Source organism: Ahaetulla prasina, chromosome 4, assembly GCF_028640845.1.
Source record: "Ahaetulla prasina isolate Xishuangbanna chromosome 4, ASM2864084v1, whole genome shotgun sequence".
NCBI classification, from domain to species: Eukaryota; Metazoa; Chordata; class Lepidosauria; order Squamata; family Colubridae; genus Ahaetulla; species Ahaetulla prasina.
In genome coordinates, this window is record NC_080542.1 from 121,471,722 (window position 1) to 121,489,554 (window position 17,833).

Consider the following 17,833-nt stretch of genomic DNA (forward strand, 5'->3'; position numbering starts at 1 on the left):
TCTATACTTCTTCTATACTTTTCTGGCTTCCAGAAAAATAGGAAAAAAAGACTTTTTGCATCGCCTTGCTTGTGATTTTCCAAGGACATCTGTTTGGTCATTAAGGGAAACAATGCATCACACTATGTCTATGATTTCATTCCATAAGTACCTGTTTGAGATTATTTTTTAAAAAACAATTCAAAGATTCACAACCTGAAGGCCACGGTTCACACATATTACTTCCCTAAAAACCATCAAGCATCTTTTTCCATATTAGTTTTGTAGTTAGAAATGATGCACAAACCAAGTGTGACATTCAGCCTCATAAAAGATTTCACACCTTAGTCTAAAAAGTCTGTATAAATCCATATTATTAGTCTGAGTTAGAGGACTTCTTCCCTTCCAAGAAGACTCTTATCTAAGCAGAGTTTGGCTCAGTACATGCTGGCTATATACTAAATTGAGAACTTGCAGAGAAAGTACATTAACTTGATATTACTGGATAGAAATAAGTTCATCAGAGCTATTTTTTGAGACTTAACTATAAACTCATGAGATGTGTTGTGTAAACAGACTTTTCCAGTACAGCATTTGTACAACTTGCTCCCTAAACAACTGTGACCAGATATGGAAGGCGAACTATTCTACTGTCTGGTGCTTTTTTATCAGTCAGCAAACACTATTGAAAGGTGTTTGTGACTCACAACACATTCTTTGCTCATTTCCCTATTTTATAGTTCTATTTCTATATATTTGGAGCAATGCTTTTTGTGCCCTCTTGGCTGCCATTCTGTTGCTGACTTTGTCTTTTCACTGTACTCTGGATATGAAGGTTGATTTCCCCTCCTCCCCCAAAAAATAATTTACCTTTTAAATGAGCTAGTTATCATAAATTTGTGGATAATGGTATGAGAGAAAGGAACGTTCTTTATATGACTTCCAAAAGTAGTTCAAGAATTTTGAGATCTAAATATTGTAAATTATTTTTATTTTATTTATTTTTATTTTTTATTTTGTCATATCAGTATATATAGGCATTAACATGAAATGAAATAGCTATATAATATATAAGATATATATGAGCATAAGTATGTAATAACTATATTAAGTGGATATAATGAAAAGAAACAATAGGACAGGAACGGTAGGCACTTTTGTGTTCTTATGCACGCCCCTTACAGTCCTCTTAGGAATGGGGTAAGGTCAATAATAGATAGTTTTTAGTTAAAGATTTTGGGATTTTGAGAAGAGACCACAGAATCAGGTAGTGTGTTCCAAGTGTTAATGCCTCTGTTACAGAAATCATATTTTCTGCAATCAAGTTTGAAGTGGTTAACATTAAGTTAAATCTACTGTTTGCTCTTGTATTGTTGCGATTGAAGCTGAAGTAGTTTTCAACAGGAAGGACATTGCAATAGATGATTCTATGAGTTAAGCACAGGTCCTGTCGGAGGCGGCGGAGTTCTAAGTTTTCTAAACCTAGGATTTCAAGTCTGGTGGCATAAGGTATTTTGTTGTATTCAGAGGAGTGGAGAACTCTTCTTGTAAAATATTTCTGGACATGTTCAATTGTGTTGATGTCAGAAATGTGGTATGGGTTCCAGACAGGCGAGCTGTATTCAAAAATTGGTCTAGCAAATGTTTTATATGCTCTGGTTAGTAGTGTAGTGTTTTTTGAAAAGAAGCTACGCAAGATTAGGTTTACAACTCTTAGAGCCTTTTTTGTGATGTAGTTGCAATGGGCTTTGGCACTTAGGTCATTTGATATGAAAACTCCAAGGTCTTTAACAGAGTGGGGGTCATCTATAAGGTAATGTCCATCAAGCTTGTGTTTGAGTTCTTTTTTCCAATATATAAGACTGAGCATTTGCTGGTTGAGATTTGGAGTTGCCAAATTTTAGACCATTTGGATACAAAGTCAAGGTCTTTTTGAAGGGTAGTTTTATTGTTGATGGTGTTAAATAGTTTGACATCGTCAGCAAAGAGAACACAATTACTTGTGATATGATCACAGCGATCATTAATGTATAATATGAAGAGTGTTGGTCCAAGAACGCTGTCTTGGGGAACGCCACTCTTGACAGGAACAGGATTTAATAGACCTTTGCCTATTTTGACCACTCGTTGTCTGTTTGATAGGAAAGCAGTTATCCAATTGTGGAGGGGTCCTGAAATGCTGTAGGATTTTAGTTTTATGAGAAATTTATCATGTACTACTGAGTCAAAAGCCTTGCAGAAGTCTATGTAGATTGCATCTATTGCTTTGCCTTGATCAAGATTTGTAGTCCATATGTTTTTGCAGTGAAGAAGTTGTAAGTTACATGATAATTTTTTTCTGAAACCAAATTATTAGATGACTTAACAAAAATTCAAATTGATTAAAGTACTATAGTGTTCTTTACAAAATTACAATAATGAAAGCTTTCTGAGGAAAATTCCTCAAATATTCATGCTTTCTCAGAAAGGTAGGAGGAACATGTCATACAATAAAATAATGTGTGATTTTCTGATAGTTCATGTTTATATGTTCATGCGTACAGGCAGTGCTCAACTTACGACCACAACTGAGCCCAAAATTTGTATTGATTAACAATTGTTAGTGAAGTTTGCTCATTTTATGATCTTTTCTGCCACAGTTGTTAATTACTGCAGTTGTTAGTCATATGATTGTTAATGAATCTGGCTTCCCCATTATTTTTGCTTGTCAGAAGGTCACAAATGGTGATCACATGATTCTGAGACACTGCAATTGTCATAAATATGTGCCAGTTGCCAGTTCTGATCACTTGACAATGGAGATGCTGCACCAATTGTAAGTGTGAAAAACGATGTCACTTTTTAAAGTGCCATTGTAATTTCGAACAATCACTAAACAAAAGCTTGAAAATCAAGAACTACCTGTAATCTGATTTGTTGCTACCTTCTAAAGGACAGGAATGTATCAGTTTCTTGACAGAATAATTTCATGTTTTATTTCTGTTGGTGCTAAGGATTAAAGGACTGAAAAATACTATTGTCTAAGACTGTTCTTTAATCTTATTTCATAGTATATTCTGTGAATATTACATAAATTAATAATGTTTTTTCTGATTGTAGAGAAATCTGAATAAAAAAAGTCTTTTGTGGATTAGTAACCTATCCCTGAATCTTCAGAGACAGACAAATTTTAACTCTATGCTAATTATCTTATAATTAATTCAGTGCTGCTGTAAGAGGCTTTCTTTTTCATGATGTGACATTAGTGAAGTCGCAACACCTGTCTCAGGAGTTCCCTTTGTTTGAAACATTAAATTATCCAATCACAAATTATAATATTGTTTAATAATGCCAAAGATGTTTAAGTTATTTATTAGTTCAGTATAAGGCAGCTTATTAGGCAGCTGCTGCACTTCAGCTCCCATTGTGGCATTTGGTTAATTAGATAGTAGTTGTAGCCAATATCTAGACCACATGGAAAAAGAGTTAACTCTTCTTGATCAAAAGAGAATTAAAACAACATCAAAAATTTCTCAGATGTTTAAAGAGAAATCCTAAAGCAGAAAATACTGATTCAGTTTCAGGTACAGGTATCTTCAACTTGAGCTGAAGAAACAGCAAAAATTACAATGCTTAGTTCAGGGCTGTCAAGCTCATGGGCTGGCCCCGCCCACGCCCCAGTTTAGCGAAGGGGGAACAAAGTCCTGATATGTCACATGACTCTGCCATGACAACGCGAGTTTGACACCCTTGGCTTACATTTTTTTTCATGGTTTAATTACTGTTGCAGTATTAAGACAGGAAAGAGACAAAAGAAAAAATTTACCAAACACAACTTTTAAGACTGTTTCCAAGGTAAGCTGCTCCGACATTTAAAAATTGTTATCAGGATGTTAGTATCTGAAAATGCTAACATAGAACATACAATTTTATATATATTTATTGGAAAACAGCCATTGAATTCAGTAGATGTTATATCTGATTGAGAATGTATAAGGTTATTTCAGCATAATCTAAAACATTATTTCTAGGAGCAAAAGTACATAAAATATTCACATTGAAAATGAAGGTTAGATTGCATGATTTTCTATGTCATGCAAATTTTTATTTCAAATGCATAATTGACTGCAGCTTTTTTTTTTAAGTAAAACAAAATAGGCCATAGGTGGTCTATTTATAGGTCACATGTGGATTGTGGATTACATCCTGGATTGTAAAAAAAACAATTCAGTTTCACATGCCCAATTCTCTTGGGCATGTGAAGTTAGTAAAAGCTCACTAAATGAGAAAAAATGACAATTTACAATAAAACAAACACTGATTAATAACATGATTACTTATGAGAATTGGGATGTGTGAGAAATAGAAGCAAAAAATGCAGTGTTTAAATGTGTGTGTGTGTGGGTATGTGTGTGATGTATATCTATTCAATTGTGTGTGTGCGTTTTCCCTTTCATCAGGTTATTTAATACTAAGAAAAAGTAAAACCTCCTTTAAATTGAATTCTATGACTTATGATCAAATAGAATAATAAATGATGTAAATTAAATAAATCAAGTACATAAAAGGTAAGTTTTCCATGGCATGCTTCCCTGGCAAACTTTACACAAGTCTCAGCAGCAAAGGATTTATTTTTGCTATTTAAAAATAAATAACTGCATTTGTAGAAAAACATTATTTGCTGGTTATTTTTTTATCATCCTTGTCTCTAAATTACTCCAGAATAGTTCATGGATGCTATAACTATCGTTTTTAAATATAGATCTAATTTTTTGGAAAACAGATTCAGTTTGGAAGTAAGAGTTTTATACCCCATCCAGGCAAGTCCCCTGTTAATGCAGTTCCTTTCTTTATTTAAGACAATCATATGGCAAATGCATATCCTGGGTCTTAATCTCATTCTTGTTTGTTGTAGTTTGAGTAACCACTTTTTTTTTTATCGAAGCTTCACATGGCTTCGTAATCTACAAAATGTTTTTTCCCCCTAATATTAGCAGCAATCATTTGAGAGAGGACTGTTTTAAAAGGGAAAAAATGTCTAATGAGTCCTTCCCAATCGTGCACCCCAAATGTTGAACCTTAGGTCCATTATCTCTTGCCATAGTGGCTGATGATAATAGAGAAAATATTCCTCAATAGAATGTCTTCTCTATTATTCTCAGCCACTGTGGCAAGAGACTCGTAAATCCAAGGCTAGTGTATACTGAGCTTTTCTCTTTTTTTATTAATTTCAGTGATTGAGTTTTGAAATGAGTAATTCTCATTTTTTAACATAGTTATTTTCATTTATCAATTAGAGTAAAATAGAAAATAGAAAAACATAAAAACAAACATTCAACACTAGCAATGAAAAAAAAAATATTGTGTACCAAAAATGGGAAAAGGAAAAAGGGCAAATGTAATATACCGTATATACTCGAATATAAGCCGATCCGAGTATAAGCCGAGGTCCCCAATTTTACCCCAAAAAACTGGGGTAAACTGGGGACTCGAGTATAAGCCGAGGGAGGGAAATGAGGCAGCTACCGGTCAGGGAAAGCCTCCCTCCCTCAGCCGAGAAGGCTGGCGGCTCCCCCGCCCCGCCCTCTCACTGCACCGGCAGGGCTTCCCCGCGCTAATGCAAAAGCCCGCCAAGTTTGCACCATCCGGTATAATGTGAAAAAAAGAAAAAGAAAAAAAACTCGAGTATAAGCCGTATATACTCGAGTATAAGCCGAGGGGACGTTTTTCAGCACAAAAAACGTGCTGAAAAACTCGGCTTATACTCGAGTATATACGGTATATGAAACATTGAACATAAAGAATCAACCCCAGATGGATGCTGAAAAATAAATAAACCAACAAACATAGATTCTCCTCCCCTTACATAATACATATACATAAGCTTTCCCATTCTTTTTTAACAAAAATATTATGCTAAATAAATATATATTCCAGAATTATCTAATAATTAAAATAACCCAACATCTAATCGTAATATATATGGTTGTTTGTTACTTTGACATAATGATAGCTGAAAAGGTGGTATATAGAGTCAGGGATATGACTTTGAAGCAATCTTTTAAAAAAAACACCTTTATTATTAAAGGTTTTTATTTTATTTTATTAAAATAAAAACCTTTCATTTTATTAAAATAAAAACCTTTCATTTTATTTAAAAAATAAACCTTGTAAACAAAGAGGATAGAAACATTCTTTAACTGTTAGGAAAGGAATCAGAGATTTGGAATGACACTTTCAAGAATCTGTTATAGTAAGATAGCAAGATATAGTTCAATCATCCATGGACTATGATCAAACAATGATCTGGTCTACTTTGAAGGATTGTCAGAAGAATAGCAATGCCTTAATGAAGGCTCCAAATAAACCTTGTTCAGTTCAGTACTATTGGAAGAAATATTATTATTAGATAGCACATAATTGCTTACTTTTAAATGTGTGAATGGATTATGTGCGTAAGCATGTACGTAAGCAAAAACTTGGAAAAGCAGAAGTAGAGACAGTCCAGTAAGGCTTGTATTTTGTTATTTCTGAAAAGGAAGGACTACTAAATGGCATGTCATATATGCCTTATGACATGCCATAGAACTGGATATTTTTCAATGTTTTTTTTCATTCATTCTCATAGATAGATAGATAGATAGATAGATAGATAGATAGATAGATAGATAGATAGATAGATAGATAGATAGATAGATAGATAGATAGATAGATAGATAGATAGATAGATAGATAGGAAGAATTTTTTATTGGCCAAGTGTGATTGGACACACAAAGAATTTGTCTTGGTGCATATGCTCTCAGTGTACATAAAAGAAAAGATACGTTCATCAAGGTACAACACTTACAACACTTAATGATGATACAGTTAAGCAATCGGGAAACAATATTAGTATAAATCGTAAGGATAGAAGCAACAAAGTTACTTAGGCATTTATTTAATTATTTAGGCATTGAAAATACATTTTTTAAAAATTAAAACAAGTTGTCATAGACTTCAGCCATACTTTTTTAAAAAAAGATAAGAATATGTCATATCCCCCTAATCTACATGAGATTTACAGTGACAGTATAAACTCTTCCTTTCTCAATGCTAATAATTAAAAACAAAGCTAGGATGCCATCTTGTGGATCTGAAGGTTCAGTTTATTATAGTTTACCTAATGAAGTTCTTCAGTAATTCCAATTACATTTTTTTCTTCCTTGCAATTCAATCTTGCTATTATTTTATTTTTTGTCTTAGGGATTAATCATTTAGTTGAGTTAGTGGGAAATATTTTTCTCCAAGCATGCAAATTCTGTCTTCAAAAATGTTTTAAGTTGCCAAGAATGCAAAGTAGTTTTCTAATACAGGGGTCACCAACCTTTCGGACCTCAGGGACCACTAAATTTGTAATATTAAATCCTATAGATCACTAATATGGTCTGTCTAATGACTGGATGGGTGGGCATGGCTAGGTGGTCATGTGACTGGGTGGGTGTGGCTAATTCACTGTCACTCACGTCAAGGGGTGCCTCACCAGCCTCTATTTGCCCCTCCTCTCCCAGCCACTCCTTGCCTCCCTGCCCAGGTCCTTAGGGCCCCAACCGGGAAAGATGTTGTTGGAGCTGAGCAGCCACCATGAGAAAATATTGGCAAAACAGCTCAGTTCAAATTGGATCTGATCGAGAAGGAGGCTCAGCAGAAGCATCTCACTGAGGACTAGGAGCATAGGCTTTCCAAGTAGAGGGAAGACCTGTGGAAGTGCAAGACCAGGTACCGGTGCCTGGAGGCTCAGCGGGCTGAGATGGTCAGCCAGTTCCAGGCCATGATGCAGTCCCACTGGAACAATGCCCTCCGGCTCTTTGCAATAAGCGACACTTCCCTCCAGCCTTCGCCCAAAGTCCCCAAGTTGGAATTTCTGCCCCCCCCTCCAACCCACACAAAAAGACCCTGAAGGGGGAGATTCTCTGCAGCAACACAACATTCCTTGCACATATCTGTCCCAGGGGCTATAGTTTGAGAACCCCTAATTTAGTGCAATATAAAAAAAATGCAAATAATTTTTCTGTAGACCACCAAAATTTTCTCACAGACCACCAGTGGTCCATGGACCACCAGTTGGTGATCACTGTTCTAAAATATATATATATATATATCAATGGATAATGATAATTTATTCTTTTGCAACCTGTTGGCAGTGTCTTGAAAGGCACAGATGTCAAGTTAACATTAATTGAAGCCTGCTTAAGTATATGAGCATATTAAAGCGTCCTGTCTTTAATGTTATCGTCTTATATTTAATTAATTTTTAAGTTGCTTTATAAACACATAGGTAAATCACTGTTGGCTGCTTTGTTATTTCTCACCATTAATACTGTTTTCCCCTTCATCTCCCTTCCCCAGAGTCCAACACAAATATATACTTCCTCTGAAGGTTAGATAATTATTGCTAAATTTAAGATGATTGAGTTCATTCTTTGTGAACCAATTGAGTCTTTGAAATATAGCCAAATTTACCTAGATGAACTTTAATATGAAATAAATCATATACAGAACAAATGTTCTACACAGAACATTTACTTAAGACAAATATGTATCTATAGAGCATTTTAATTAAATATGTTTTTAAAAGTTACCTAATAAAATAAAACTTGGGTATTGCTTCTGTAATGAGTCATAATTCAGAACTTCAAAATGCTATTTTGCAAAGCAACCTAGTTCTATGAAAAGTGTTACGGACTTATGCTAGACAAACCTACCTCACTAACTAGGTCTTTAGGGAAAGTCTACAATGATTTGTATGTAAATTTTGCTAGGAAACTATGTAAGAATAAATTCCAATCTGCTCTTTAGGTACTTTCTGCTTTGTAATTATAATGTGGGCTGTTCATTCATTGTTTACTTTTTTATTTTTTTTTACAGTCAGTCTGTCTCATATCACACAGCTGGTTCTCAGTCACAACAAGCTCACCTGTAAGTGCATTTCTAAATATTTCCTTTGTTCCTCAATGTAAATGAATTCCTGGTAATTAATTTATTTGAACACTATTAAATATTATATTTGTAGGTGGTCTCTTGTATTGTTGAATGTTTTCATGCCATTTATAGAATTTTCTTTCTGTTCAGTATTCAACATTTTATTGGCAGGAATAGTAGCACATTTTATTCAAATAATGTTGTCAACACTGAAATAGCAAGTTAATATTTAATAGCATATTGCAGAAATCATATTTCCTTTCCAATTAATGTTTTATAGTCCTAATTTTTGCACTGGTGGAACCTTTTCTCTCTCCACTAAACGAGAAGAGGACTGGAGATTATTTTTTCCTCCTACAATTACAACTTTTCTATGTATAAACTGGTAGGTTGGCAGATTAGATCCAGAGTGGTCTGATATGTTTCATGTATTTATTTGTTCGTGTATTTATTTGTTCGTATATTTATTTATTTATTTATTTAAATAGCTTATAATGGCTTCTAGATTGTATGGTTTGTTGAACATATTTTCATATCTGTATTACATACTTATATATAATGAATTTTGAGACTATTACCCTGTTCCCCCAAAATAAGACATCTGCTGATAATAAGCCCAATCGGGCTTTTGAGCACATGGCAATAAGCATGAACACGTTAGTAATATTGTTTTATTAGTAATTAAACCTTAAATTTCTAATTTAATGTAGAAAGTATTCTACAATTAGTGAATTATTTTTGTATATTATTTAAATGTAATATATATTATGATTATTATACATTTCTAAATGCTGTATTTAAAAATTGTTGAAGTTGATGTGTGTATATGCACGCATGCACATAAAAACACTTTTAAATATATTATGGTATAAATGGGCACCAAGTGTCCAGTTTTCTGCAGAATTATAATCTTCGTTGTTGCCAACAAGCCTCATTTAGAAGTACTCGGGTATATTATTTTCTTGTTCTTTGACAGCTTTACCAGATAAACTAAACAAGAAACCAGATAAAATAATTTTAGTTTATTGTAAAACTACATTAATAGCATCATGAAAGTCTGAAAGTACAGTTTTTCCACATTAAACTTTACAGTCTGAGAATTTAGGCAATGTCCCTTTGAGCTCTTGCTCACCAACTAGCAGCTATGGGCTACCCTATCTCTTATCTAACCATTCCCTAGGCAGCATCTCTTCCCCCACATCTCCCAAGATCTTTCCCCTATACAATTACATCCTTCCACGAGTGCAGGGTGACTATCCACAGAAGGAAAGCCTTCGTGTGTAACGATATATACAAGCACTCATTGACTAGGTAGAACAGACAAAGGAACCAACTCTTTAGAAAGTATAAAAGGTATATTTTGATTTGACTTAGAAAAAGGGGGAGAGTCTAATGGGATTATGTAACTGTTGATTGTATGATTTTTTTTTTCTTTCCAAAACAAGGAGATACTTGAATGGAAGGAATATCTTGTTCCTTTCCATTTTCACATGTGGAAAACATTATCAGAGGTGTATTGGGCAGCAAAGATTATAGCAGGATATACAATCCTCCCCTGCTGAGGGGAGACCTCTGAAAATAATGTTTTTCATATAATAAAAAGATGTTGAGGCTGGAATAAGCAGGAAATGCCTCAAAACAACTTCCTGTTAACAACTTTCTGCTAAAAAAAACACATTTTGCTACTTGCTTTCAGCAGATTCACCATAGACCCTAAGTGTGGGAGGACCACAGATGAAATGCTAAGGTCATATGCTGTCTGAGTTTCCCATTCCTGCACTATAATTATTCAACATTGTCAGTGAATTTATTAGATACTCCCTATTTCCATTCTATAAGGATCCTCAAGCTGGTGAGCTCACAAAAAGGATCAAATATAAGTCATTCACCTACATGCAAAAATAATCTTAGTTTTACATTCCAGGCAAAAGTAAATTTCCCAACACTTATGTCATGATTTTTCTGTCATCTGATGAAATTAGTTGTACTTTTAAGTGTAGAAATATATTTCATTCTAAATCATACTTTTGAAACTTCTTGTAAGACACATCGAAAAAAACGTTGCAAGATAGACTGCAATCCAGCTAAACAATAAATAAAAATAAATAGTGTATCTTACTGTTACTAAAAAAACTGGATTTCAGTTTTCTTATTTGTCACATTTGGCATTCTTGACCTAATCCCTTAAAAAGATACAATTAATTGTCTGAGCAGATTGTTATCAAAATGACTTGGGAAAACAATGTCAGTGACATTTGATAAGCTTCACTAAGGTCATATTAGCATCTCATACTAGTTTTCTGGCTTATAAATGAGCATGCTTGCTTTGATGTTCCACTGTTTATAGTAAATATGTCTATTTTCTAGGGTGGTAAATTATTCATGAAAGGTAAGCAGATGTCCAGTGTTTTCCACAGTTAGTGTTTGCAGTCTGACAAAAACCAGCAAGCTTTCTCACTACAATAAGTCATAGCTTCTTGCTGTCAGGTTGTGCTGCCACTTCACCATTTTATTTGTTTCTAGCATGTTTTTTTTAACATTTCTATCCATAAACCTGTCAAAGTTAGGTATTCCTGTGTTCTATAAAAGTATGCAAAAGGCAACAGTCTATGCCTAAAAGTCTTTGGCTAGGGAAGTTTGTCAAGTGAATGTGTCCTTCTTCTTCCAATTCTCAGCCATCCCTGGAGGTCATCTGAGCAAAGACCAAAGGTATCCTGAAAGCAAGGGGAATTTGACTTTGGAGTAGTGAGTGAGAATCCTCTTGTATTGAATAGAAAACTGAACTACCACTGTCTGTTCAAGCTTCCTTTTTCCAATTGTCTCATGCAATGAAATTGCCTAAACTGTCCTAGGCAAGGAAGGAAATGTAAAACGGTGCTCAGGCAGGCTACATGGGTGTGTGTGTGTGTCGGTGTGTGCACAAAACAATTCCTATTTCCCCCCTATAAGCCCCTGGTTAGAATAAAAATGTGTGAGAAACATTTTATTAGCAGTTTTAGCATTGAAAATGCTCCATGTTGGAGCAGTGGTGCCCTGAGCATGAGAATGGGTTGCTGGGTTAGGATTTTTTATGGTGCTGCAGCAGAGCGTGAATTCAGTTCTAGAAAGTTGAATTAAAAGACTGAATCATCCCGCTTGGAAGAGAGACAAAAACAGCCCTCTCTAAGCAGCTCCCTCTTGGACAAGAAACAAAAAGGATTGCAATTGTTGAATAAAAGTTAAGGTTATGGGCTGCTGGAGAAACAGCCACTAATTAAGTTACTATAATTATTTCTTATCTTATCGCTTCTCCACTTTCTGCTGGGCTATAGAGGAGGTTTTGTTTTGCATTCCTCAATTTGTTTATTGGGGGAGAAGCCTGGAGATACTTGGCTGCAGACTTCAGAGGCAGTGGATTCAGTGTGTTGATGATTTATGGCTGTGTGCTGATGATATCCAGGCACGTGCACGGTTCACTATTTCTTGGTTGAATTTCTTGAGACAAGCTGCAAAGTAAAGTTTTAAACTTTTCAAGCACAAAGAAAGTTGTTTCAGCCTTCCAGCAATTAGAACAAAGGCTCACAAATCCCTTTCCTCATCTCCTTCTAACAACAGATGACAGGGAGACATGGTGAGAGAGAATCTTGTAGAATCTGAAGAAGGGAACCTGGGTAAAGTTGGGGCAGATAGAGGGGCAGCTTCACACACATGTCAGAAACTACATGCCAGATAGTAGCATAGCCTCTTAGTCAAACAATCTTGTTAGGATCATTCTTTCAGGAGGATTGCAAACTGAATCTAGCAGATTTTGGTTTGCTCAGAAATGATGGATCCACTAATGGATGAAGATGGCAAGAATGGTGATGGGGAGCAGAGAGAAAGCAGAACTTTGAGAGAAAGCAATTCCCTCTTTGTAGCTGTATTCACATAAAAGGAAAATATAGCCCAGCCTACGAAACACAACACTATGGGAACAGGAACACAGAAAATAGACAAGACATTGGTAAGAGATGTCCATTCTAGATGAGTTCAAACCTCCAGGACCAGATGGATTACATTCTACATTGCTTGAAGGAGTTGGCAGACGTGATCCACTGAACAAAGTCTTTCAGTAACCACTGAACAAAGTCTTTCAAAGCTCCTGGAGCATGGGGGAACTTCCAGAGTATTGGAAAAGAGGTAATGTAGTTCCAATTTTCAAAAATGGAATAGATAAATAAGCAGCAGATTTGTGAGTGCCTAGAAATGAACAAGGCAATTGGCAAAAGTCAGCATGAGTTTGTTAAGAACAGCTCATGCCAGACAAACATTACTGCCTTCTTTGATAAAGAGACTAAATAGGTGGACCAGAGAAATGCTGTGGACATAGTATACTTGGACTTCAATAAAGTTCAGAGTAGACTGCAGCCTACTTTTTGTGGGATAGAGAGTACCACCAGTAGATGGATTTGCAGTTGGCTGACCAACCACACTCATTGTGTAGTTTTCAATGGAGCTACATCTACATGGAGGGAAACGTTCAATAGGGTACCTCAAGATTCTGTCTGGGCTCAATACTCTTCAACATCTTTATAAATGATCTAAATGAGGGATAGAAGTGGAACTCATCAAATTTATGGATGATGTCAAGCTGGGGATAATTGTTAACACTTTAAAAGATAGACTCAAGGATCTTTATAGCCTTAAACACTGGGCCCTATCCAACAAAACACAAGTTATTAGTAAGAAAATAAGGTCTTACATGTAGGCAAGAAAATGCACAGGTATATAATAGTGGTATATAGCAGGGGTGAAATGCTCCCGGTTCGGACTTGATTGGCTGATCCGGTACCGATGGTGGTGGGTGGTTTGGTGAACTGGTAGCAAAAATCCTTCCCGCCCATGCCTATCCAATCGCCCAGTCACCTGCTTGCCACTTCTTTTAAAAAATGCTTTTAAAAGGTTAAAAAAGGCTCTGACGATCACAACTGAGCCATGTGATTGTCAGAGCCTCTTTTTTTACCTTTAAAAGCATTTTAAGCAACCTATTAGGTTGTAAAAAAAGTGCTTTTAAAAGGTAAAAAAAAGGCTCTGACAATCACCGCTGAGCTGCCTGATCATCAGAGCCTTTTTTTTACTTTAATAAGCATTTTTACAACCTATTTGGCCAAATAGGTTGTAAAGAAATGCTTTTAAAAGGTAAAAAAAGGCTCTTGAGCCGCGTGATCATCAGACCCCTTTTTTTACTTTTAAAAGCATTTTTTTACAAACTATTCATCTGAATAGATTGTAAAAAAATGTTTTTAAAAATAAAAAAAAAGATTGCGTGCCACAGCTGATCACCCCCTGCGCGCTGTTCTACTTAACCCATGCCTCCTTTTGACATGCACTGTGCATGCGTGCACACAGCGTACAGGCGTAGCAGTAAATCAGTAGTAAACCGGTTCAGATTTCACCACTGGTATATAGGTTTTATATATATATATATATATATATATATATATGTTTTCTGAGGTTTTCGCAGGTGTTTGTATGTAGGTCTTTGGTTATTCGGGTTTTCTCCCGCGTAAAATTGGAAGTATCTTGGCGACGTTTCAACGAAGTCTCATTCGTCATCTTCAGGCTTCAGCTTCGTGCTTCTGGGAGCAATGTGCACATTGCTCCGAGAAGCATGAAGCTGAAGCCTGAAGATGACGAATGAGACTTCGTCGCATCCATTCTGGTCACCATGATAAAAAAAAAAGATGTGATATCCTAGAAAGAGTGCTCTAGAAAGAGGGGTCTGGAGGCCCAACTGTACAATGTTAAGGAAACGATATCTAGCCTAATGAAGAGAAGTACTGGGGTGATATGATAACAGTCTTCTGGAACTTGAAGGGCTGAACAAAGAAGAGGAGATGACCTATTTTCCAAAGTACTTGATGATAGGACAATAAGCAACTGGTGGAAGCTGGTCAAAGAAATCCTACCTGGAACTAAAGAGAAATTTCCTGACAGTAAGAACAATTAATCAATGGCACAGCTTGCCTCCCAAGATTGTGGATGCTTCATCCCTAGATTTTTTTAAAGAAAAGATTGGACAACCATTTGACACAGTTGATATAAGATCTTGTGTCAAGTAGAGGGCTAGACTAGGCATTCCTAACTCTTCACTGACAGATGAACTGAGAAAAGTGACTATATGCATCTGTGATGCAAGAAAGTAAAAACTACAAAGCTTACACACAAAAAACGAACAACGTAATTAAACAGAGTATGAGATATTTAGTGAACTTTATTATTAGGAAGTCTGTAATTTACAGTAATACTGTAAATATTGCTCCATGCTATAAAATTAATCCAAAATTACATCATGTTATGGGAATGAAATAATATAATCTTCCCCAAATTGATGTTCTTGAGATGTGGTTCTAAGACTCTCAGAAAGTCAAACTACAAGCAAAATTAATAATTTTTCTTCTCTCTCTCAGCTGCACAAAGTGTTCTGTTGATCCAGAATTCTTTTTGTATGTATGCATTTTTCTCTGTATTATTTAATGTCAGAAACCTTTTAATGTCAGAAACCTTTTAATTGAAAAATAGCTTCTTTTTTCTGGCTATTTTCCTATTTGCTATTAAGTAGCACTAAACTGACAGTGGTTAAGACTGAGAATTTGGTTCCTAAGTGACATAGTCATAGTGAGTTATGTGACGGCACCAACTTCTGATGGCAGTTCCAGTTGCTATTGTTGGGTAAATCCGGCATGTTGATAGCATCCTACAGTCAGGTGATCATCATTTGCAACTTCCTGCCAGCTTTTCCATTGACTTTCTTCCTAGAAATTGGTCATGAAGGCACAAATGGCAATCACATGACTGTGGGATGCTGCAACAGCCATAACTCTTGAGTATCTGTCGTAAGTCTCCCTTCTTCAGAGACATCATAACTTGCTGCATAAGTGGGTATAAGTGTATCTCAGTAACAATGTATTCTGGCTTTGACTCTAATTAGAAATTGATAATTCTTGCATTTTGAATTTATGTTATGCTGAATAACACAGCTTTTCCTAATTTACATTTACTAGTTGCATCTACTGATAAATATATATACTGATAAATTAGATACATATTTGCAACAATAAAAAGAAGATTAAATAAAAAGATCTGTAGGGGGCAAAATAACCCTTTCTTTGCATTATTTGTCACTGGTAAATGCAATATGACTTTACAAATGGAATTATATGCTTATTTAGAAATAACTTTAAATTGAGTACTTGAGATAGTTTAATATTATTAAAACAATATATCCAATCTATAAATGTATTACAATTAATTGTGAAATGTGGTTAATAAATATATTTAGAAGGCAATTCTTTGTTTCTTCTAAGTTCTGATTGCAATGTAAAAAAAAAAAAAAGCATTGCATAATTTATCCAGTGGAGGTCGCTGCTGAGATATATTTTTACACTTTGACTTGGAAACTTAGAAAACTTGTGAGTAGGTTAACTACTTTTGTTACAGAATATTTGTGAGGAATAAGGCGAACCTTTTTTCTTTCACAGCCTGTCTTTGACATGGGGAAACAATTACCAAATTGTCTCTGTATCATCTTCAGATAGTATAAATTTTATAATTAATTTTGCAATTTTCTAGTGATTGATTTTGCATCAATATAATTTCTCTTTTTACATAGGCAGATATGCAAAAAGGAGTAAGCTGTAGGTAAAAGAAAGAAACTGGAACTTTTCAATGTATCCATAACATCCATGCTATCCTACACATACTTTATATTTATAAGATACTTAATTTTCTGCTGCCTATAGATACGTTTAGTATTCATTTTGGTGTATGTTTTCCTCCCTAGTTGGTGTTCTTTTCGTATACTTTGTTCACAGTTTTTTTCCCCTTAGCTTTGTGAATCATGTTTTGTCCAAAAGCGATTTGTAAACATTCTTCATTAAACAAATAAAGGTGGCCTCTTAATTGTGAAATATCTGTTTGGAACCAACTCAAAGTTATTAACCAACTTGGTTAATAATAATAATAAGATTATTAAGCAATAATCCTTTTTCAAAAATATTAATTTTTGGCATTTTTATATGGTATGCTTTTATATATTTCAATATAATATCCACAACAGTAGATAACTTTGGGCTAAATCATTATTTTCTGGTTTGTTGGATCTGATAATCTTGCATTTATATTAATGGAAATATAATAACTCACTTGTACGTAGAATATTCCACATTCAGTTCTTGCATTTCTAGGTTTACCATGTGATGAGGAAGTACCTGGCCAAAAACTGAAATTTGGGTAACATCTGTTTCTTATTAACTAAAATAGATAAACTTGAAATAAATTAGCTCCCTCTTTTTACTTTCAGTCTAAGAGAGTCAGATTGTTAATTTTAAAATACTCGATGTAGCATTCTTGAGTGATGATGTGAAGGCAGATAAAAAGTATTAGAATTTTAGATGATATACTGGTGAACAATGCAATATATAAATATATATTGTCAAAAATCTAATAGATAAAGGGTATAATCCTAGAGATGTCCTATAATAATATTTTACTTTTTAAGTCTCTATGTGTCAGGTGTGCCTCCGTTCAAAACTCAAGAAAGAAAAACCCCAACTCTACCTTTTTTGTAGAGAAAGGTACTTTTACTGAATATAAACTGAATGCAATGAAAGAAAAGTAAAGTCTGAGACAATAGGCATGAAAATTAAATATTAAAAGCATCCCCAAATCCCTCTCCTCAAGAATCCAAGTTTAGTGTCCAATCCACATCTCCGCAAGGTGTCATGTGGGGTACTTCTTCAGACAGCCCCTTCCATCTGGTATGCCGGAAAGGTTGATCTTGACGGCTATCAGCTCTCTCTGCAGCTGCTATGAAGACAGTGAGAATTTTCCGCCCTTTTCTAAGACATCTCCACCAGCTCACTTTCCCTCCCAAATACCAGCAATGCCTCCCCCCTC

The 17,833-nt window shown here is 35.0% G+C and overlaps 1 protein-coding gene across 2 annotated transcripts in view; it reads left to right on the top strand.

Annotated features, from left to right (window-relative positions):
- Positions 1-17,833, top strand: part of RSU1 (Ras suppressor protein 1) — a 100,540-nt gene that overhangs the window by 2,258 nt on the left and 80,449 nt on the right. The window contains exon 3 of one of the 2 annotated variants that reach the window (XM_058181699.1): positions 8,864-8,914. The exons of the other annotated variant lie outside the window; for it this stretch is intronic. Coding sequence (XP_058037682.1) covers positions 8,864-8,914 — 51 coding nt within the window. The remainder of the gene's footprint in view (positions 1-8,863; positions 8,915-17,833) is intronic. 2 annotated transcript variants of the gene reach the window in all.